The following is a 23996-nucleotide window of genomic DNA, read 5'->3' on the forward strand; positions in this document are numbered from 1 at the left end:
TGAAATTCCCAACCCCTTCAAGGACATGGTAGCACTTTTTGGACAGTGAAGGACTCTGGACCTTGCATCTTAGTCACATCTCTCACATTCCTCTTGCCTAGCTTGTGTGTGTCTTTTTAGTCTTTGACTTGATGAGCTTACCTTTTGACTGGACTTGTGATGAGATAATGCTTTTCAAATAAGAACACACCGATAAGTGCACAAATATGTAAGTGAAATCTTGAAATCCTGTGTGCCGTCAAATGCAGTCTGTTCAGCCTGGATCACAAACGAGGTGATTTGTCAGCGGCTGGCACTGCGGCCAGCACTGGACTTCTTGGAAGGAAGGATGGACTGAGGAGAGCCTAGACTCAAACTTACCTTAAGGTGGGATCAGCCAGTGAATTAGATTAAGTGCTGAGTAAGCAAAGTCTTTGGGTGCTGTGACAACACAAGGGCACCGCAGGTTGGTTCTAAGAGGAAGTCACGGGAGCTCCCTGCAGGAGGCACTGCCCAAGCTGAGGATCAGCGGGGAGTGAGAAGTTGGCCCAGTGGAGCCTATTCAAATCAGGAGCCTTTCATCCGAGTGCATGCACAGGTGGAGAACTTGGTCATCGTGGCTGCTGAAGGTGAGAAGATGATCTGTGACCAGAGTCTAGCATTTTGGACTTGATTCTCAGGGCATTAGGTTAAAACTGAAAGTGACCTGAGATAATGGGGAAACCATTCTGGCTGCGTGGGGGAGAATGGGCTGTTGGGAAGACAACAGGAGACAGGGAGCGGGTAGGTTTAGGCAGCAGGTTCCATGACATTGCAGGGTGGTCTCCGCAGTACGGCTGGATGACTGGATGAGGTGGTGAAGGAAGGAAGAGTCTTGGACGCCTCCAGCATCCCACATGGTCACTTGGACAAGTGGTGTGTCGTGTTTTGAAGACGTGATGGCGCTCAGATGGAGAAACTTCCTGAGTCTGGTGGTGAGCTGGACACAGGCACAGCGAAGGACTTGCGAGAAGCCTCAATCGGCACTTGGCTGCTGGAGTCTGGCATTAGAAAAGGATTGGGCTAGAGAAGGTATCAGGGGACTGTCGGCATATAGGAGGTGACAGCCACGGGCAGGTGGGTTCCCGTCACCTGGAGAAGAGAGTATGGTGTTTGGGGCTGGATGCCAGAGATCTGAAGAATGAGGGTCTTGGGAAGATGAAGAAGTGCCAGAGACCGGAAGAACTAGGAGTGCGCTCTCCAATGGCCAGGAAAAGATGACGTCCTGAGAAGGAGAGAACAGTCGGTGTCCCATTCAGAGAGAAAGGCAGGTCTGAGAAGTGCGCACTAGATTTCATGACCAGGAAGTGTCGGTTGGCACAGGCTGTCTTCGAGAAGCGGGCCCAGCGTGCACGGGGCGCTGGTGAGAAGGTGGTGTGTACGACCACGGAGTAGAGCGTGGCAGGAGCCTGGAGTGGCAAAAGGAAGCAAAAAGCTGAGAAAAGCTGATCGCGGATATAGGTCTTGAGGTGTAAGACAGGCAAGGGGTCCTCATGACCGCATCCAGGAAAGTCAACAGGTGCAGGCCTTCCTGGAAACGACCAGGACACTGGTGTGTCTATGTGGACATCGCATCTGCTCAGTCCACCTTGTCCTCTTTGCTAAAGACTTCCATAAATATCCTTGTATTTAGAAGAATAATGCATCCTCAAATTGACTGGTATCTAAACTTCATTACTCCTGTTAATCTAAAAATAAGCTTCCTCCTTGGTAGCAGCCCACACAGATGAGCTATTCTTACTTAGTTCAGTCAGTGGATCTCACCACTGTGATTCTCCTAGTCTGGGTAACTGAAGGCATTTATGAGCCATCCTCTGAGTAGAGAGCCTTGGTGATTAGATCATTTCTGGAGTGCTTAGGCATTTTTGTTCCCCTCTCAGGAAAAACTAGTGATGATTTTCTTGTTCAGCTGTGCAGAAGGGATGGCAGCTGTCCAGGCACCCTGTGGAGCCTGGTCCTCCCTTGGCCTCCCTGCTCAGATTGCCCACAGTAGGTGTTTCATCCCTGGTGACGTGGTGGTTGGTCACAGCTTCCCCACTGAATGATCTTCAAAGGGTTGTTTTGATCAGGGAGAGGCTTTTTGACTGGGGGACGGGAGAATTGAGTAAGTGAAACATTGGCTGACGTAAAATCCCACGAAGAATAGTCTACAATGTAAGTAAAGAGGGAAAACGGCAGCAGAGAAGCAGTGGCAAGGTGCCTGAGCGCTGGGCGAGCCTCCTGAAAGCCCACCTGTGGATCGCCTGGTCCTAGTGGATCGCCTGGTCTTAGGTGCATCACCTCCAGGGCAGCCTTTCTGTATCCCTGTCTTGGAGTGACGGTGGGTCCCTCTCTTGTCTTAAATGCGTGTTTCTGGCAGCTGCTGCTAGCTTCTTGCCATTGGATGAGGCCACCCACCCCCTCTTCTCTCCCAGTCTTCACAAAGCTGAAGCAAGCAAACGACTGTGGATATGTAGCCCTTTTTCGGTAAACGTCTATTGGGAATGACAATATGTGGTTCTTGGGATCTACCTTTCCTGTTTGAAACTGTCAAGTTAGAATTTTTCTCTTAGAGCCCTATAGCAATATAGTACTTGTCTGTATTACTGGCCAAGTAGTATACTTACTTTGGGTAATTGAGTAGTGAATTTTAGAAGCATATTTTAAATGATTTCAAGAAGAATTTGTGAAAGAAAACTATAATTCTTACTTTTTTTCAAATCTTCTGTTGGGCATGGTAGCACTTGCCTTAATCCCAATGACTCAGGAGGCTGAGGCAGGAAGATCTCAAGTTCAAAGCCAGCCTCAGCCACTTAGCAAGATCCTGTCTCAAAAATTAAAAAGACTGGGGGTGTAGCTCACCTCCGAAGTACCGCGAAAAAGAAAATACTAAATGAGGAGAAGAAATGCTTAGTTTGGACCAGCGTCTCCGCAGATGAAGGAGAAGCTTAGAGTGAAGTCTGAGTCCTCTGTGCTGACAGCTCTTCAACTGTGATCACTTGCCTGGAACATGAGCGAGTTGCTCCATCAGTTTGGAAGAGAACGTGAAGGCAGCATGGGGAAGGCAAATGTACTGACAGAATCAGCTGGGGTCTGTTTTCCACGTGTATGTAATGGAAATATTTTGTAGCTGATGGTCTGGTTTGGGGCAGTGTTTGGTTAAGCACTACTGTGTTACCCAGCTGTTTCTCATCTTTTTTTTTTTTTTTTTTAAACCTTACAGCTTCTAACCGAAAATCTTCAGTTGGTGTAAAAAAGAACAGCAAGAGCAGAACGTTAACCAGGCAGTCCATGTCCAGAATTCCCGCTTCCTCCAACTCTACCTCATCTAAGCTAACTCACACGAACAATTCCAGGGTACCAAAGAAACTGAAAAAGCCTGCAAAGCCTTTACTCTCAAAGATAAAGCTAAGGAATCACTGCAAGCGACTAGAGCAGAAGAATAGTTCAAGAAAGCTCGAGATGGGAAACTTAGTACTTAAAGAGCCTAAAGTGGTCCTATATAAGAATTTGCCCATTAGAAAAGACCAGGAGTCAGAGGGATCAGTCCAAGCTGCAGTTGCCAGTGGGTGCTTGACTAGACATGCGGCCAGAGAACACAGGCGGAATCCTGGGAGAGGTGCTCACTCGCAGGGGGACAGCTCGCCCTGCACCTACACAACCAGGCGCTCGGCGAGGACCAGGGCAAACCCGCCGGAAGCCTCGGACATCAAGCTAGAACCAAATACGCTGGATGGCTGTAATGGCACGGCAGAACCTTGCCCAGACAGTGATGAGCAGCCAGCCCCCGACGTGCAGGAAGAACTGGCTAGCGAGACTGCACAGAAGGGGGAAGCACTGGGTCACAAGAGTGACCCGAGCATGTCTAGAAAGAAATCGCGACAAGGAAAACTTGTAAAGCAGTTGACAAACACAGCAGAGTCCACCCCGGTGCATGACTGCCCTGGACAGGAGAGCAACGTGCCAGATTTGATGGCACCCCACTCTGACCAGGGTGAGCCCAGCGGTGTGGCAGGGGTGCCCATGAGCTACACAGACTGCACTCCCTCGCCTGTCGGGTGCTCAATCGTCACGTCAGACAGCTTCAGGGCGAAGGATGGCTTTAGAACTGCTAAAAGCAAAAAGAAGCGGCGAATTACAAGGTATGACGCCCAGCTAATCCTGGAAAATAACTCTGGGATTCCCAAATTGACTCTCCGTAGGCGCCATGATAGCAGCAGCAAGACAAACGACCAAGAGAATGACGGGATGAATTCTTCCAAAATAAGCATCAAGTTAAGTAAAGACCATGAAAATGATAATAATCTCTATGTAGCAAAGCTTAATAATGGATTTAACTCAGGATCAGGCAGTAGTTCTACAAAATTAAAAATCCAGCTAAAACGGGATGAGGAAAGTAGAGGGCCCTATGCAGAGGGGCTTCATGAAAATGGGGTGTGCTGTAGTGATCCTCTCTCTCTCCTGGAGTCCCAGATGGAGGTGGATGACTACAGTCAGTATGAGGAGGAAAGTACAGATGACTCCTCCTCTTCAGAGGGAGACGAAGAGGAGGATGACTATGACGATGACTTTGAAGATGATTTTATTCCTCTTCCTCCGGCTAAGCGACTGAGGCTAATAGTCGGGAAAGACTCTATAGATATTGACATTTCTTCAAGGAGAAGAGAAGATCAGTCTTTAAGGCTTAACGCATAAGCTCTTGGTCTTAATTTGACCTGGGATAACTACTTTAAAGAAATAAAAATTCCAGTCAATTATTCCTCAACTGAACCATTTGAGTGGCAGCACTTCTATCGTCTCTTCACGTATCAGCATAATATTGTAGAAAGTGTACAGCGTACTGACTCTTCCTAAGTCTGATTTGTGCAAATTTTTATCGTACTTTTTAAATAGCCTTCTTATGTGCAATTCTCAGTTAGAGGTGAAGCCCTATTGTAAAATAAAGGCTCCAGCAAAATTGTACAGTGATAGCAACTTTCCACACAGGACGTTGAGACAATAATGTGGCTACACAACTTCTTTTTTTTTTTTTTTTTTTTTTAACTTTTAAGAGCATCAGCTGGCTCTTTAATATATGACTAAACAATAATTTAAAACAAATCATAGTAGCAGCATATTAAGGTTTTCAAGTATATGCTAATATCACCAGCAATGATCTTTGGCTTTTTGATTTATATTTGCTAGATGTTTCCCCCTTGGAGTTTGTCAGTTTCACACTGTTTGCTGACCCAGGTGTACTGTGTGTGGCCTCTGTTAACATAGCCAACCATCAGTCGGGAGTCAAATTGGTTTCTTTACAAAACAAAAAAATACCATCACACGCGAGACAGCTCACTGTTCAGTACACTGTATGTACCAGGTTAGCAGCGTGCAGGATGCGTTTCAAAACAGCGTATTTATTGCTTGTCATGTAAATTAAAGACCTTGTATTTAACACTTTTCAATCCTTTTAGATAAAATTGTTCTTTGCAAGAATGATTGGTGCTTATTTTTTCAAAACTCTGCTGTGAACATGCGATGGCAACAAGCAACGTTATCTAATGAACTACAGCTATCTTAATTTGGTTCTTCAAGTTTTCTGTTGCACTTGTAAAATGCTACAAGGAATATTAAAAAAATCTATTCACTTTAACTTATAATAGTTTATGAAATAAAAACATGAGTCACAGCTTTTGTTCTGTGGTAACCTATAAAAATGTTTGTCTTTGGAATTCAATGTAAAGAGCTGAAAACAATGTATATGTTGTAAATATTTGTGTGTTGTGAGAAATTTTTGTCATAAGAAATTAAAAGAACTTACCAGGAAGGTTTTTAAGTTTAGAAATATTCATGCCAATAAAATAGGAAATTATAAATATATAGTTTTAAGCACTGCCTCAGTGGGAGTTCTCAGCTTATATTAGTTTATTATTAAAATATCAAAGTTTTTTGATTATATTATCAGTTAATCAAAAAGGAGTCAGATTTGTTTTTTCAAGCACTTTGAGAAGAGAAATTAATTTTAAGTAACTTAATGAGCAAATTTTTGATTATTTTATGTTCAATACCAGGCTCTTTCATTTTTCTGGATTATTTTAGAAATCAAAGAATTCGGGAATATAAGTCTATAGCCGGTGTTTAACACCAGCAAATCTCTGTTTCCTGGGAAATGTGTACATGTGCTTTCAGATGAGTCAAGTCAACTTAGGGGGTTCTTGTAGTGTCTAGAAAAGTAGCCCATGTCTTAAACTACTCAGAGGGATCTGCAGGTAACAAGAAAGTCCAGTGAAGGAAACCTCAATGCTTCACTGTTATTTCTACTTGATACCCACCACTTTTCACGTTTGGGGGACATTGTTTAAATTAAGCTCCTCAAAACTAGTGCCAGTAGGTTGCAGATAGAAAGTGGGGGAGCCTGAGAGGCCTTTGCTCCTGGAGCCCTGGGTCGTCCTGTGCAGTCCCAACGTGGCTTCTCACAGTCAGGCTGATCCTCAGGGATTGATTTGGAAGCAGGCGTGGACCTCCCCCCAACACATGCCCCTTCTCGCTGCAGCTCTTGAGGCAGGGCAACCCTACCTGGCCTCGGGCTCCTGTCCCCAGACACTGTCCAGTCCTCATGGGGTCCTGCACAGAAGCATGAGGCCTGGACCACGCACGGGAGGATGAAGAGGGGCCCTCTGGAGCAGGCGGGCAGTGGGTCACCTCTCATTCCCACCTTTGCTTGGGGTATTTTGAAGAGGTTCAGAGACTAAACCTCAAAGGTTTTTTTTGAATACCAACAATAGCCATTTCAGGAATTTCAGTCTTAAGGAAAAAGTAACAAAACACATTTCCCATTTTTCTCCACGTTGAAGCTTAATTTTAGTAACTTATTTATGATGTTTTAATTTTATTATGGCCTCATCTTTTGAGGCTGACCTCCCCGTGGGTCTCAGAGCAGTGACATTTGGTGACAGTCGCTGCTTCTCAGGAGTCAGTATGCACAAGCACTCAGCGGCCGCTGGGATGCCTTCTAGGGCGCCCTAATTTCCGTTTTTAAAGGTAGGGGCCTCGGGACTGTTCTCAGCCTGCTGTAGAACGTCACTGTGTGGGAGACAAAAGCCACACACTCTTGACCAGTTTGGAAGAGGTTACATTCAATAAAACTTTTAGCTTGAGCTTATGCAATGATTGGTAAAGTTTTTGGCATTGTAAGAATTAGGAAATGATCATAGAAATATATGTAAAGTATTCAATTTTCAATCATTTTTCAAATTACTGTTTTAAATTGTTTTGCTGAGTTGTAATACTTTTGAGATACAATGTATTCCTTGTACTGAAAGAATGAAAAAGGACTTTTTCAGCATTTGAGGTAAGTTCTTTAACGTTTCATTAAAAACATTTTTTACAAATATTTTGTACATGCACTTGCAGTATTGAGGTTAATCATTTTAATAAATTCGGAAATTAAAACAATGTGGCCGGTGTTCACTGTATCTGAGAAGAAGAGATCAAAGCGGTGACTTCCCTGAAGTGCTCCCGTGAAGCAGAATGGACCAGGGTGCACCCTTGCCTGTGCTGATCACTGGAGGGAGAAGAGGGCAAGCAGCCATTCCCTGCAGGGAGGCTGCTTCCAGCCTGTGAAGCCTCCTAGCCTGGGGACTCAGAAGTCTTTGCCCTCCAAATGGAGCAAAATGACACTTGAGGGCTTTTATAACCCAGTTACTACTAGCTTCTGATTGCTTGCTTTTTCTCTCTCTACTGGAATAGCAGATCCCGAACTGGCCTGAGTCCCTTTTTCTCCCATTTACTGTTGCAAAACCTACTTGAAATAGGACTGGCACAGGAATCAGGAACCCTGGATTTGGCCAGCTCGGCAACACCTTCGTGGTTGGGAACATGCTGCCTGGCTGCAGCCCTCTTTCCTGGCGCCTAGCTCCATTCTGGGTCAGAAGTCAGTGTACTTGGTCCTATCCCCAGTTAAGGTTTAGAAGGAACATCCTTCACCCCATTGGCAGGCAAGTGAGCACTCGTTAGCTAATCGATTGGAATATTCACCCAAGCCTGAGTTCCCAATCTGGAAAAAGGCTGTGTCCTGCCTGTTAACCACTCACACTCTTGACGGCTCAGTCTGCTTTCCAGTAGCTAGTGGCAGCCAGCTCACAGCATTCTGCCCAAAACCCTTGTGTGACCTGTTTCTCAAATACAAGATTTCTGTCACTAACATACATTGTGTCAAGTGCTCTGCTACCAAAAAACAAGGTGCCAAGCAGCTGCCACCCTCGGGTACTTCTGTAGCCCCAGGATGATGGTGCAGAGGCTTCAAGGGAAGGGCATGAGGCTGCTTCCTGCGCCCTCCATGTCCTGAAGCACTTGAGTGCTGCTGGTGCTGGCTGGTGGACGAGCCAGAGCACAGGCGAATCTGCCTTTTTCAGAAAGAGAGCAGGGTTGGCAAGTAGAGGTAGATGAACCAGGAAGGGATATGCTGCCAACGCTGCCCTCCTCCCGTGCCCCTGCCACTCACATCCTCCCAGGACAGTAAGCTCACAAGTGTTCACGGAGCAGCTGGGAAGCGGCCAATCTGGACAGAAGACCCTGCAGGCCTGTAGAGATGACTCTGGAACAGTGCTGTTACCAGATTCTGTGCCAGATTCTGCTAAGCTGCCCTAGACTGCAACCATCCTTTGCGGGGAGTCCCAACCCTGTTGGGTGCTCCCACGGTTCTCACAGAGAAGCAGTGCTTCACATTCTGCTTAGGGCTGGCTCGGGTCTGAGACCCTGAGCTGGCCTTTTTGGTTTGTTTCTTTTGCAGTGCTGGGCATGGAACTCAAGGCTCCTCTACCACTTTTTTTTTTGGTACCTGGGATTGAACTCGGGCACTAGACCAACTGAGCCACATCCCCAGACCTGTTTTTATTTTATTGAGAGTCGGGGTCTCACTGAATTGCTTAATGCCTCATTTTTGCTGAGGCTGGCTTTGAACTCCCGATCCTCTTGCCTCATCTTCCTGAGTTGCAGGTATTACTGGAGTGCACCACCACCTCCAGCAGGTGACAGGAGTTAGTCACATTTCTCCAGTATGTGTGAGCTCATGTTATGGATTTGGGATTGGGGAGGCAGGGTTTGAATTAAAGCCACAGGAGTGGATGAGGAGAGCTGGTGCTGAGGGCAGCAGAGAATGTTGTGCCAAGGCCACTGGACCTTGGGGACCTTGAAGGCACAGCTGGGGCAGTACTTGAGAAGCCAGACTGGCTGGGGACAATGGAGGAAAGGGGATAACAGCAGAGAGAGAAGGTGGTTAACTATTTAAAGGAAAAGCAAGTTTAACCCCAGAGAGCTTCCATGGGGTGGTGAGCTCCTGAGAAGGGCAGTGAGGAGTCACTCGGAGTCGGGGGTGGTGGGGGTCATCCATCTTCCAAGAGGAAAGACGCATTCGGGTGTGATGGAGGAGCCAGCCCAGCGCCAGCATTCGCAAGAGTTCTATCCACTCTGGAGCAGGAGGCCGGGCCATCCAAGCATCAGATGTTTGGGTTTGGGCCACACAAGGGAGATGTGAAATCAAGAATGGGAAAGCAAGCTGACCACAGAAACTTAGTACAATTCATTGAAGACATATTTACTCATCACACTGCAGTACTAGCCAGTGTCCGAGTTGCCCCAGTGGGCGGGAGGGGCACCTGTTGGCAGCAGCACTCCTCTGCACAGATGTGGTCCTCTCAGGCCAGGTGGGGTCGCAGCAGATGGCGGGTGGAGGTGTAGTTCAGGCTGGCTAGGGAGGGGTGGCAGGAGCTGTGCACGCCCTCAGGGTAGGGGAGCCTGCAACCAGGGTGGGCCGCAAGCCGAGGCGGACGCAGGAGGCCTGGGGGCGCTCTGCGGCCAGGGAACCGCCTAGCGGTCATTGGACCAGCCAATGGAGAGGGCGGAGTCAGCAGAGGGCAGGTTCTGGAGTTTGGGAGAGGCTGCGTTTTCTGGGGACTTCAGGTCCTGGACGGGACCTGGAGAAGATCGCCTGGCAATAGGTGGCCGCAGTTCTGGGAGAGTGGGACTTTGGTCTGAAGCCGATGGCCCTCCGGAGGCGGGCACTTGGGTGGTGCGGGGCGGAGGGCACGCGCCCCCGGGGCCACGCCGCGACGGGCAGCCGGACGACTGGGTCTGTGGGCGACCAACGCGGGGAGGTGGGGCGCCCGGATATTGTGTGGGTGAGAACCGGGGCGAACCGCAGCGCCCCACGATCCCGAAGCAGATCCGGGCTCTGCCGGAGCCGCACCTGGAGAGCCCGGGGAGGGCCGCTCTGGGCGTCGCCGTAAGTTCCCTTGAGTGGCGAAAGGAGTCGCCGCCTTTTACCCGCTTTCCCTGCACCAGTGCCGCCGCGGAGTGTGTGCAAAGGTCGTGCGCAGATAAGCGGGCGCCGCGCGCACTCACGAGCCCTGCGATGGGAGCGGCGCCGGCGGCTCAGCCGGTCGGTGGGAGGCGGCGGCCCGTGCGGCCCTGGGACAGGACGGACAGTCCTTATCTGCAAGAAGCCGGTAGAAGGCCAGCAGCCCCGGGCAGCAGGCAAATCCAAGGTGTCCTCCAGCGGCCGAGCTGCTGGACTCGCGATTGTAACAGCGACCTGACGCAAATGTGCTCCAGAGGGCCGAGGAATATCCGCGTTGGGTTCGAATGTGCCCGGTGTTGGCGTCTGAGAGAGAATGTCACCCCAAGGGACCTCGCGCTGTTCTCTCTCACCCCGCGCCCATCTTAGAAACGTAGGTTGCATGAATGGGAAGCAGCGTTTTATGTACAAAAGTTGGTGACTCCGAAGCCACCTAGTGTTCCCCCTCTCTGACGTGTGGGCTGCAGAATCCGACCCTGACGGGAAGCGACCGGACACCAGAAACCGGGAATCTTGCAACTGACTTTGGTAGCAGCCAACGAGGCTGGGGAGGGCCCCTCTCCAGAGCAACTGTCCTGTAAAGGGACCCTGTCTTGTCCTCCTCTTGCTGGCTAAGCCATATTTTCCTTCTAGGGCAGAAGGGTGAGCAGACGGCTGGGGCTTGCCAGCCCCCAAATGGGCCAGAGCTGGCCCAGGAACCGTCAGCCTGGGGTCAAGGCCTGGGTGCCCGGGCCAGGTGGAGGACCTGGGTGAAGCAGCGCTGGTGCATGCTGCTGGGTTCACAAGCCAAGCAAAGCACTGCCCTCTCTGAGTCCGTTTTTTTCACTTGTAAACAGAGTAGTAATCCCAAACTGGCCCCTGTGATTGCTGAGGATCAAATGAGGGAGTGCCTGTTATCCCGTGGCACAGGCTGGCACCTAAGTCGGCCTATGCTGATAGCCCTAGGTCCCACCTTGGACTATGCCAGGCACCACGAACACCTCACAAGCCCCCTACCCTCTCCAGTGGCACCTGCTCAAAATCGCAACTCCCCCCGCCCCCGCCCCCGCCCAGCTTCAGAATACCCGCAGCTGGAGCAGGCCCTCCTGTCACATTCCAGTTCCCTCCTCCAGCCAGGACTCTGTGTCAGCCAAGCTCCTGAGGAATGCTGCTCTGTCCCTTGCTCTTCCATTCCACCGGGCTCTCCCTGGATTCACCTGCTCCCCTGACAGCCTTCCCTATTCAGGCACCAAACAGGTTCTGAACACTCAAAAGGCATAGCAACTACAGCGGTGATCCGAACCCAGCCCCTCCTTCAAGGGCCAGAGCCTGAGCTCAGTGAGAGAAACAGGCAGACAACCAGCAAGCAATGTGGACACCCCAGACAGAGGCGTGTGGCAGGTGCCGTGGAGTCCAGAGGGTGCCTGGTTTCTGCTGGAGCTGAGACTCAGAAGGGTCCTGAGGGACATGCAGACCAAAAACATACAGGTTCCATCTCACTCCAGTGACAATGGCAGTCACCAAGAACACCAACAAAATCCCAGCAGCTCGGGAGGCTGAGGCAGGAAGATCGTAAGTTTAAAGCCAGCCTCAGCAAATTAGTGAGGCCCTAAGCAACTCAGTGAGACTCTTATCTCTAAATAAAATACAAGAAAGGGCTGGGGGTGTGGATCAGTGGTTAAGTGCCCCTGAGTTCAATTCCCTTTACCAAAAAGAGAGAGAGAATACCAACAACAAGTGCTGGCGAGGATGCCAGGAAAAGGTATCCTTGTACATCATTAGTGAGACTACAGATTAGTGCAACCACTTTGGAAATCAGTATGGAGATTCCTTAAAAGGCTAGCAATGGCAGCCAGGTGCAGTAGTGCAGGCCTGTACTCCAGAGGCTTAGAGGCTGAGGCAGGAAGATGGCAAGTTCAAAGGCAGCCTCAGCAACTTAGGGAGATGCTATCTGAAAATAAAAAATAAAATGGGCCAGGTACAGTGGTGCACACCTGTAATCCCAGCAGCTTGGGAGGCTGAGACGGGAGGAACACGAGTTCAAAGCCAGCCTCAGCAAAGTGAGGCCCTAAGCAACTCAGTGAGACCCTGTCTCTAAATAAAATACAAAATAGGGCTGGGAATGTGGCTCAGTGGTTGAGTGCCTCTGAGTTCAATTCCTAGTACTCCCCCCAAAAATAAATAAAAAATAAAAAGGGTTGGGGATGTGCTCAGTGATAAAGCACCAAGGGTTCAATCCCTGGTACCAAAATAAATAAATAAAAGAATAGGAATGGAGCCATCATATGACTCAGCTATTCCACTCCTTAATATTTATCTACAAGAACTAAAATCAGTATACTAGTGGAGCAGAGGAAGAGGATGAGGAGGAAGGAGGAAGGAAAGGAAAGGGGAGGTACTGGGGAACAATATTGACCAAATTATATCGTTAAATTGTGTGTGGGGGGCGCTGGGGATGTGGCTCAAGTGGTAGCGCGCTCTCCTGGCATGCGTGCAGCCCGGGTTCGATCCTCAGCACCACATACAAACGAAGATGTTGTGTCCACCGAAAAATAAATAAATAAATATTTAAAAAATATATATATATAAAAAATAAATTGTGTGTGTACAAATATGTGACAATGAACCCCACTTACTACGTATAATTATAATGTACCCATTTTTTTAAAAAGGTGCTGAGGGATGGAGAGGAGTTCAGAAACCCAAAGGGTGGTGGCAGTGTACATGTGCAAAGTCTGGAGGTGGGAGGACAGGCCGTCTTCTGGAGAGAGGCTGAGCGCTCAGGGTGGCAATGCAGTTAAAGGACATGGGTGGGTGGCGGAGCCTGGGCCCAGAAGACAGGGAGCTTTGGCCTTGGCAGCTGAAGGATTTGTTCAGGCATCTCCTGGGCAAAGCCTGTCCCCACCAGTCCCTAACTTAGCAGCTTTGCTGACGTAGTCTCAGTTTCCAGTCTATTACAGGGAGAGGACAGCAGTGTCTACCTCACTGAGGACCCAGTGAAACAGCCGAGGGATGAGCAGCCCTGTGCCTGTCTCGAGCCAAGAGCTGGGAATCTAACTCCAACGTCTGTGTTTTTTCCTCTGGCTTCACCTAATCAGCCCCAGCCAGCTGTCACTCTCCCCCCCGCACCCCCCAACCCCAGCTACAGCCCAGAGATACCCGGAGACAGGCAGAGAGAGACCAGGCCTCTCGCTGTACTGAGGCAGGGGCTGGGACCTTCCTGGGGTCACACATCGAGAGAGACTGAGATAAACTGGCTTGGACCCAGGGCAGTCCCTGCTCCGCCCTGCCTGACCCAGAGTCCCTGCCCCATGCCTGCGTGGCAGGTGGGTGTCCAGCTGTGAGTCAGTGGGTGGCCTGGCCAGCAGGAGGCCACTGCTGTTGACATGTGATAACTGTATTTATTTAGTTGTAGCCACTCACCAAAGGGGCTAATGTCCAACTCCTGCATCTCCTGGAACCACCAACCACCACGGGGTAGTGGGACCTTCCTCCTCTACAGCGTCCTGAGTTGGGTCCTACCTTAGACTGAACCTGGCTCAAATTCACAAGAGCCTCTTTGGGGTCTTTGGAGACACTGAAGCCAGCAAGGCAGGGCTCCTTGTCACTGTTCTTGACAAGAGGAGACTGAGCTACAAGGCAGGACATCATCCAGCCTGCCGGCTCTACCCACAGGGCTAGGGAACTGAGGCCCTGTGGGCTGTGACTTGAAGGATGGTGGGAGGCCTCTGCACTGCCTCTCCCTCTCCCGGGCTCTCTGCCGCCCCGCAGCCTGAGCAGGGCCCTGCGGCCCTCGGGGCTCTGGATGTTGTTCCTACCTCCCTCTGGTACCCCACTTGCTCCCGCTTCCCTCCACTTAGCCCCAAGCCCCTCAGTCACATGAGTCACAAACTGCATTTGGCGCCGGGAGGCTAGGCAGGTGGCAGGCTGATGAGGAAGGGGCTTTCTCACTGAAGAAGGAAGTCCCCTGCTCCCCCCACCTCTCATCTGCATAACCTGCCAGGACTCAAAACCTCAGGGCCACCAGCCATGAGAGCCCTGGGCCAGCCACCGTCCATCCCTCCAGGGAGGAAAGTGGCTCAGGAGGCCATGCTGGGCAAAGGGCTACACCCGGATCCATGCCCAGGACCCTGCCCAACAAGGAATCCCCCAGAGAGGGGCCTGGAAGTGGGCTGAGTCCGCCCTGTGTTGGCCCCTGGGTGTGGCCTGAGGTCCAGGGGAAGGAGCCGCAGCCTCACTCTCTGACCTTCCAGCAGTACATCCTTTGTCCCCGGAGAATACAGTGGACCCCAGTGGCCTTCCAGCACATCTCCTGGCACAAAACCGCACCTTCCCTGGTTTCCACGGCCCCAAGAGCAGTGACCAGGAAGCCTTGCTTCATCCAGCCTCAGGCAACCTTCTGGACCTGCCTCTATACAGCCAAGAACTAGAGAGGGAGACTGAGGCCCAGCGGGCATGTGTGCCAGACAGGGGCAGCTGACACAAGAACCTGTCTGTCTGCTGCAGGCTGTCCCTTGCTGCCAGCGAGGAGGGAAGGTGGGTTCGCTCTGTGGCGTTCCACACCATGCCAGGCAGTGTTCTGGATTCTGGGTCACTGCCCTGAGGTCCCAGCCCTGAGGTCAGGTCATGTGGCCTCAAAGGCCGCCAAGTCAGTCGGACTGAGAGGAGCCCTGTGAAGACGGGTGACCTTGGACTTGTCCTCAGCCTTCCCTGGATGCTGACCACAGCTGGACTCCCCAGCCCTGAGGCCCAGCCAGAGGGAACAAAGCCTCCCACTCCTGGGCTTGACTTCACACCGGCCACCCCTGCTGTGTGATTCACATTTACATAAAGGACATCAGCTCTGGGCCTTGCTCTCCCCTTCTGCTAGGTGGGAATGCAGCAGTGGAGCCAAGGGCCTCCCCAGCACGGCCGGGCACTTGCCTCTCCCAGGCCTGGTCTGGATTTCTCACCACAAGCCTCGAGGGAAAACCAACTCTGCATGTTCTAAATGAGGAAAATGAAATGAGGACACATTAAGTGACTCTCTGGCCAAAGAAGCATCCCGAGACCCACAGCGCTGATGGGGCCGGGGTTGGAGGCCCAGCGTTTCTGTCCTACAGCTCGGGTCCCAGCTCCTTCCTTTCCTCCTCCCTTAACTAGGTTCCAGCTCATCAAGGTTGAGCTGGGAAAACAGGATGCCAAGAAGAAAGGGGGTTCAGGGCTCACAAAATGGGAGTGGTGGCCAGGGAAGCCATGCCTGTTCTCCCAAAGTCAGGAATGGTGACATTACAGGACCCTGCACAAGAAGCCACTGGCCAAGTGACACCTCTAGCAAAGTCCTCACCTGCCTGCCACCACTGCCTACCTCAGCCTTCCAGATCTCAGGAAAATGCCTGTGATTGACAGGTACTACCCAGAACCCTGCTGCAGGGGATGCTGGGAAGTGTGGCTCTCAGGCTTCCAGGCCCTGCAATGGCAGCAGCCATGGAGGAGGGGAAATGACCTGGTGAGGTCCGTGAATGCCCTGCACAAATTGGCCTGTGGGTCTTCCCCACCACATGGTTCTGGGCAGATCACCTGCTCCTCTTGCCTGCCTCCTGTCTGCAAAACAAGGACAGTCAGGTGCCCGCCCCACAGGTCAAACAAGCCACATGGAACTAGCCTAGCCCAAGGGGCCTGGTACCAGCTGGCGCTTGGCACACGCCGCTGCTCTCATGGGTACAACTAGGGCGTTTTCTTGGGCAGGTCCATCGACTGATTTGGGCCCTTTCTGCCCTGTAGAATTTCCCATGGTGGGGCTTGGCAGGGTGGGGACCAGCACCTTGTCCTCCACTTGCAGCCTCTCGGGCTCAGGCCTAGGGATTTCTGCACAGGGAATAGCCCCCCCCCCCCCCCCCCCCCCCCCGAGCTCTTCCCAGCAGCTGCATCTGCAGCACCTACAGTGGCGCTACCTCTGATGGTGACATCCGCAGTGTCAGTAGTGATCACCGTGAGCCCTAGAGCAGCCTATTCCTGGGGGAACCCAGGCCTGGGGTGGCTTCCCGCCTTTTATACTTCTTCCTTCTTTCCAAACCAGACTCCCCAGCCTTGCAGGGCCTGTGAAGACTCTTCCCAAGAGCCTTCCAGAATATACTCTGCTTCTTAACTCTGTGTTTTAACTGTGGGGTGGTGGCTCTCACAACAGTTCTGGGGAGAGTCAAGTGGGGTGCATCCATAGATGGGAACCCAGTAGCCACTGAAGGCTGTATGTGTGTGTGTGTGTGTGTGTGTGTGTACCGGGGATTGAACTCAGGGGCACTCAACCACTGAGCCACATCCCCAGCCCTATTTTGTATTTTATTTAGAGATGGGGTCTTGCTGAGTTGCTTAGGGCCTTGCTTTTGCTGAGGCTGGCTTTGAACTCTGAACTCATGATCCTTCTGCCTCAGCCTCCTGAGCCGCTGGGATTACAGGCATGTGCCACTGCACCCAGCTTGAAGGCTGTATTTTTATTTTTTTTTGTTTTGTTTTGTTTTTTTGTTTTAATATTTATTTTTTAGTTATCAGCGGACACAACATCTTTGTTTGTATGTGGTGCTGAGGATCGAACCCAGGCTGCATGCATGCCAGGCAAGCGCGCCTACCGCTTGAGAGACATCCTAGCCCTGAAGGCTGTATTTTTAAAGAATATTTAAAACATCTTCTGGGACTGGGGTTTTAGCTTTGTTGGGGGTAGAGTGCTTGCCTAGCGTGTGTGAGGCACTGGGTTCCATCCTCAGCACCACATAAAAAAAATAAATATGTAAAATAAAGGTATTGTGTCCATGTAAAACTAACTAACTAAATAAAAGCTCCTGGATGGAGGACAATTATACGCAATGGTGGGATTCATTGTTACATATTTGTTCCCGCACGCAATTTAACAATATAATTTGGTCAGTATTGCTCCCAGGACCTCCCCCTTCCTCTCCCTCCTCCTTCCTCCTGGGCGTCTTCCTCTGCTGTACTAGTATCTGTTCCAGCCCAGTCTTGGCAGTTTAGCAAGACCCTGTCTCAAATAAAAAATAAAAAGTGTTGGGGTTGAAGCCCAGGAGTAGAAGGCCCTTGGGTTCAATCCCCATCACTTCAATAACTAAGCAGATGGACAGATAGACAATCAGACAGATAGATAACTCCTGGAAAGTGCTTAGGATAAAATTCTTCTGTTGAAGTGCAATTTTCATCAGTAAAGCCCTCAAATCTTAATAGACAACTGTGATATTATGTGATTTTTTTTTTTTTTTAAACCACAGTCCCTGGCTTGTAACTCCGTCCCGTAGGCAGGTCATAGAAACCCTCTTCTCCCCCTGTCTTGGCCTGGCTATAAGGAAATTCCCAGGCATACATGTCTGACAGCAGGTCATAAGACCTCCTTGTTCCCAACGGGTCCTGCCCTGTACCCTGGGGAAGGAACACTGCACGAGAGGCCAGAGCTTCCTGTTAGCTGGGCCTGTGGAGGACCAGGAGGGTGGTACCCCTTGTCCCCTACCTCGCCCTCTGCATCTCTGCATCTGAATCCTGTGTTATTGTCCTTTGTGACAAACTAGCGAATATTAATTGGTCCCCACATTCCCTGAGCCCTCAAGCAAAGACCCGAGGAAAGGGTGGTGGGAACCCGACATAGATAACAACCTGGGGCTTGCAGCTGGTATCTAAAGTGTGGGGGGCAGTCTCAGGGACTGAGCCCTGGGCCTGAGGGATCGGAGGCCACCTCCAGGTAGACAGTATCAGAACTGAACTGGATTAAAGGATGCCCGCTGGTGCCTGCCCACCGTTGCAGAGGTGCCAGCCTGCTCGCTGGCAGAGGGGCAAGTCCCACACCTTCCAGGGTCACAGGAGTCTCCTGTGATGACCGCTGGGGGTGAGAGGAGAGGAAAGACTGACTGATATTTGCTTTTCCAATACATAAAATCTCAATTTTTTTTTTTGAATTGTGCTAAAATCCACTTCACCTAAAATGTACCACGTCGTCCAATTTGGTGGCAACCCAACTGATTTTGGCAAGCTATATTCTCACGTAACCACCCCACAGCCTAAGATATAGACCATGTTTTCAGCCCCTGGAAGGCTCTGAGTGCCTCCTCCCAGAGGGAACTGCCCACCATCCTGACTTCCAGCCCCACACATACGTTTTGCCTGTTCTACAGCCTCTTACAAACAGGACCGAACAGGGCCAGCTTGTGCCAGTTTCTTCCCCACCATGCTGTGGGAAGAGCCCTGCGGTTGATGGCGGCACCCCCTTGCTGTCTACGGCTCACTCCTGTGAACGCACCCCAAATCATTTCTGTATTCCACTCAGGGTGGGGACTTGGGTTGTTTCCTATTGGCACTTGTCTTTCTGTTGCTGTAACTGAACACCACAAACTGGGGAATTTATAAAGAACAGAGGTTTAAGCTGGGTGGTGGCTCATGCCTGAAATCCCAGCTACTCAGGAAGCTGAGGCTGGAGGACTGAAAGTTTGGGGCCACTCTGGGTGAGACCCTGCCTCAAAAATACAATTTTAAAAAAGGCTGGAGTGTAGCTCAGTGGCAGAGCATTTGCCTAGCATGCGCAAGGTCCTGGGTTCAATTCCCACGACACCCCCCAAAACAGAATAGAGCTTTATTTGGCTCACATTCTAGAGGCTGGGAAGTTTAAGAGCATGGAGCTGGCATTTACTTGGCAGTGGGCAAGGGCCTGTCGCTGGGTCATAGTACCATGAAGAGCGCCGAGGGACCAACAGAACTGGCAGCAGATAGCACCATTTCATAACAATGCCACTCTCTGGATGGCCTACTAATCAGCACCATCATGACCTGGATCACCCCAGAAGGCCACGTGGTCCCACCTCTCACCACCTCAACTGAAGGTTAGATCTCAATGTGAGTTTTGATGGGGATATTCCGACCACAGCAGGGGCTACGATAACTAGGTGCCAGGCACCCCTGGCCCGGGTCTTTTGTGGACATATGAGCTCACTTCCATTGGGCACCACCCAGGAGGGGGATTCCCCAGTTCTTAAGATATGTATGTTCACCGGCCAGTCGTCCCTCAACACTTGGTAATGAAAAATCACCCACTTTAATGAAACATAAAATGTAGAGGGCTGGGGATATGGTCAGTGGGAAGCACCTGCTGAGCGTGTGTGAGGTCCTGGTTTCCACTCCCAGCACCACCAACATAATAAATGATACATATTTAAAAAATGAAATAAAGCTGGGTGCAGTGGCCCCGCCTGTAATCCCAGCAGATCAGGAGGCTGAGGCAGGAGGATGGCAAGTTCAAAGCCAGCCTGGGCCAAATTAGTGAGGTCCTAAAGCAGCTCAGTGAAACCCTGTATCTAAGTAAAATATAAAAAGGACTGGGGAATGTGGCTCAGTGGTTAAGTGCCCTGGGTTCAATCCCTGGCACAAAAAAAGAAAGAAAGAAGATAGAAATTAAAAACTGCACATCTCTAGAGAATTTGAAAGAGGTGGATGGTGAACTCCATAGTATCTGGGGCTAAACGCCACTGAAACCAAAAGCTCTGTCCTTGTCCCCATTGCCAATCCAATAAAGAGGACAAGGTTTTGACGGGGGGGGGGGGGGGGGGGGGGCAGGGGGGTTGTTATTGATTTGCTAGCAAATGAGAAACCCAGTGGGCTCTGCTCCCAGAGGCTGGGATTCTAACTGCCAGGGGAACACAGGGATTTTAAAGAGAAGCTACAAAGGCCACACCCTGGGTGGGCCCTGTCATTCATGACCAAGTGATAGCCTGGAGGGAGAGCCACTTCTTAAATCTGCTGGTGCCAGCCCCAGAGTCTGGATTCCTTCACTTCTGTGGGCAGTGAGCCAAACAGACAGGGGACTTGGCCTGGGCAGGAAGAAGGCTCATCTTGCTGCCTCCAAGGCCGAGGCTGGGAAGGGAGAAGAGCTGGGGGCAGGGGTGGGGGTGGGGCGACGAGGAGTTTAAAATGAGCCTCCAGTAGTGGAGCAGCAGGAGGTCAGCCTGTGCAGCTGCCCCGACTTCCCACCCCGTCGCCTCTCGGGCCGCTCAATCTGGCCACTCACCCACTACTCGTTTTTGTTGCAACAATATAATTTTAAGAAGAAAAACAGGTGGGCCTACAAAATTATGGAAAATCCATGGACCCAGAGGGACTCATGAAGCAAATACTGAATGGTCACAGTGGCCTCTGGCTAGTAGGAATTTTGACTTTTTTTTTTTTAGTATTCCCAGTGAGTTTGTATTTTTTTTTAATTATTATTTAACTTAAAAAAAAATAAAATAGGGGCTGGGAATGTGGCTCAAGCGGTAGCGCGCTCGTCTGGCATGCGTGCGGCCCGCGTTCGATCCTCAGCACCACATACCAACAAAGATGTTGTGTCTGCCGATAACTAAAAAAATAAATAAATATTAAAAAAATTAAAAAAATAAAATAAAAAGGAGAGGAGCTTTGTCTTTCATAAGATTGGGATTTCCTTTATTACTTTTTCTTGTTTGTGTACTAGGGGTTAAACCCAGAGGCGCTTTCCTACTGAGCTACATCCCCAGCCCTTTTTATTTTTTATTTTGAGAGAGGGTCTTGCTAAATTGCTTAAGGCCTCTCTAGATGGCTAGGGATGGCCTTAAACTTGCAATCCACCTGCCTCAGCCTCCTAAGTCCAGGGGTTACAGGCCTGTGCATCACACCGGACCCTTCCCTTATTACTGTTTTTTTAATATGGTATTTTTGCCCCCCTTACTACTATTTTAACTGAACCTGTTTATGGGGCACTGCTGAGAACTTGACAGGTGTGGGTGTGTAAGGATCACGTCAGCATTCCCATCTCCTTAAATATTTTTTATAATTTGTTATTAACCATGTAACAATTGTACATACTTATGCACTACAGTGTATACATTCAGGACCAGCATGGGTAACTTAGTCTCAAAATAAAACAATAAAAAAAAGATCAGGGGTCCTGGGTCCTGGGTGGGGGGTAGAGGTGGGGGGTGGGGGAGGTAGGGGGCAGGGGTGGGGTGGAGTGAGGTGGGTGGGGGTGGGGCGAGGCAGTTACTGTTTAATATGTGTGGAGTTCAGTTTGGAATGACTGACGGGAAAGTTCTGGAGGTGGATGGTGACAGTTGCACAACAGTGTGAGTGTGTTTGATGTCACAAAACTGCATGCTCAGACATTATAAAAACTTTATTATGGATAATTTACCATGACTTTTAAATGCCTAGGGGGTTTGGGGATGTGACTCAGTGGTGGAGCACATGCTTAGCATTCACAGGGCCCTAGGGTCAATCCTTAGCACCAAGAAATAAATAAATGATTTACTAAAAAAAAACAAAACAAAACTTTCATAGATGAATTAGTGGGGTTCAGCTGGCTGTGGGGGCACATGTCTATAATCCCAGTGACTCAGGAGACTGAGGCAGGAGGATTGCAAGTTCAAGGGCATGCTCACCAACTTGGTGAGATAGACCTTGTCTTAAAACTAAAAAGGACTGGGGATGTAGCTCAGTGAGTGGTAAAGCATCCCTGAGTTCAATCCTCAGTACCAAAAAAGAAGAAGAATTAGTAGAGACATCTTGTACCTGTTGAGTTTAGTTGTTTGTTTGTTTGTTTTTTGTTTCGTGGTGCTGGGGATTGAACCTATATGCATGTGAGGCAAGCACTTTACCAAGTGAGCTGTATCCCCAGCACCTTTGCTGTTTTAATTAGCAATTACTTTTCTAAAAGAATGAGAGATCTGGGGGTGTAGTTCAATAGGTCACTTGTAGAACAGTTGCCTAAAATGTGGGAAACTATTCCCAAAGCCATAAAAATAAAAATAGGGGCTGGGGTTGTGGCTCAGTGCTGGAGCACTCGCCTAGCACGGGCAAGACCCTGGGTTCAATCCTCTGCACCTCATAAAAATAAGTAAATAAAATAAAGGCAAAGTGTCCAACTACAACTAAGAAATAAATATTTTTAAAAAATGGGGCTGGTGCTGCAGCTCAATGGCCTCGAATGTGTGAAGCACTGGGCTCATTTCTCAGTACCACATAAAAATAAATAAAGACACTGTATGTACATCTGCAACTGAGAATCTATTTTTAAAAATATCAACAAAAATAAGTGAGAAACTTGAACTATCCAGGACAAAAGGGTGACCCACAAAGGATATTTCAGCGGCAACAAGAAAATGGGAAGAACTAAGACTTCAGAGCCAGGGGGCTGCTTTCAAGCCCTGATTCCCGTGGTACCTAATGTATTGCCCCTGGGGTGAGGGGTCCCGTGCAGGATGGAAAACCTGGGCACACTGACCCCCACCCTCTTAGCCTAGATTGCTGCAGGCATTGCTAATGGTCCAGGCCACTTTTCCTCAACATCCTGCCAGGGAGCAGCTGTGACCAATCCCCCAGGCCCACCAGGTGCTATAGGCTCCAGGAACCTGTCTGAGGTTCTTCCTGTGGCCCTGGGCTCAGCCTGAGGAGATGGCAGGCCACACAGCCAGGTTTTCAGGAACTGTGATTCCCTCAAAGATTGCCCCTCGGGCTGGGGATGTGGCTCAAGCGGTAGCGCGCTCACCTGGCATGCCTGCGGCCTGGGGTTCGATCCTTAGCACCACATACAAACAAAGATGTTGTGTCCGCTGAAAACTAAAAAAATAAATATTGAAAAATTCTCTCTCTCTCTCTCTCTCTCTCTCTCTCTCTCTCTCTCTCTCTCTCTCTTTCTCTCTCACTCTTTAAAAAAAAAAAAAAAAAGCTTCCCTCTCTTCCTCCCTCCCAGTTTGCTGAACTTTGTTTTGTCTAGAGCGCAGGAAGCCTGGCCCTGGCCAATCTGTGCACTGGCAGCACAGCCCTGGGGGCCTTGGTTGTTGAAGGTGGCTGCCATGCCTCCTCCCTGGGGCAGCTGGGGCGGCTGGACATGCAGGTCACAAGAGGAGGGCCACTCCTTCTCTCCACCTCCACAGGTGACTCCTGTGTCATAAAGTCTAGGTCCCCCTATTCTATGCTTCTTCCCTGCTGCTGTGTTTCCTGACAGGTTTAGTCAGGAGCTAGGTGGGAAAGAGGGTGTCTATAGTTTAGATCTTGGAGGTCCCCAAAGGCCCCTGTATTAAAGGCTTGGTCAGCAGCCTATGGTGGCGGGGTCTCATGGAAGGAGGGTAGGTCACTGGGGGCATGCCCTCGGAGGGGACATTGGGACCTGCACCTCCCTCTCTCTTTACTTCCTGGCTGCCTGGAAGCCAACAGGCTTCCTCTGCCACATGTTCCCACCATGATACTCTGGGCCTCCACTGTCCCAAAGCAATGAGGCCCAGCTACAATGGACTGAAACCTCCGGAACTATGAGCCCAGATACACCTCGCTTCTTATAAGCTGTTTAAATCAGGTACTTTGCCCCAGTGATGGAAACCTAACCCAGGGTGTGTGGAATGTGGAGTGTCAGTGGAAGGTGGGGCAGTGTGAGGACCCAGCTGATTGCTGGTCATGAATCGGAAGCAAAATTAGTTGAACCAGTTATGGGACATTCTTTAGGAGCATTCATCTTTTCAGGGGCAGTTAAGAAGGACAGAGAAACTGGGCTCAGTGGCCATGCCTGTTATCCCAGCAGCTTGGGAGGCTGAGGCAGGAGGATCATGAGTTCAAAGCCAGCCTCAGCAAAAGTGAGGCGCTGAGCAACTCAGTGAGACCCTGTCTCTAAATAAAATACAAAATAGAGCTGGGGATGTGGATCAGTGGTCGAGTGCCC

The 23996-nt window shown here is 50.1% G+C and overlaps 1 protein-coding gene across 7 annotated transcripts in view; it reads left to right on the plus strand.

Moving 5' to 3' along the window:
• Positions 1 to 7431, plus strand: part of Kmt5b (lysine methyltransferase 5B) — a 57566-nt gene extending 50135 nt beyond the window's left edge. For all 7 annotated transcript variants that reach the window (XM_027944119.3, XM_071615993.1, XM_027944116.2 and 4 more), the window contains one exon: positions 3221 to 7431. In XM_027944119.3, coding sequence (XP_027799920.2) covers positions 3221 to 4692 — 1472 coding nt within the window. In that variant the 3' untranslated portion in view covers positions 4693 to 7431. The remainder of the gene's footprint in view (positions 1 to 3220) is intronic.
• The last annotated feature ends 16565 nt before the right edge of the window (positions 7432 to 23996 follow it).

This window comes from Marmota flaviventris, chromosome 9 (assembly GCF_047511675.1).
Source record: "Marmota flaviventris isolate mMarFla1 chromosome 9, mMarFla1.hap1, whole genome shotgun sequence".
NCBI lineage: Eukaryota > Metazoa > Chordata > Mammalia > Rodentia > Sciuridae > Marmota > Marmota flaviventris.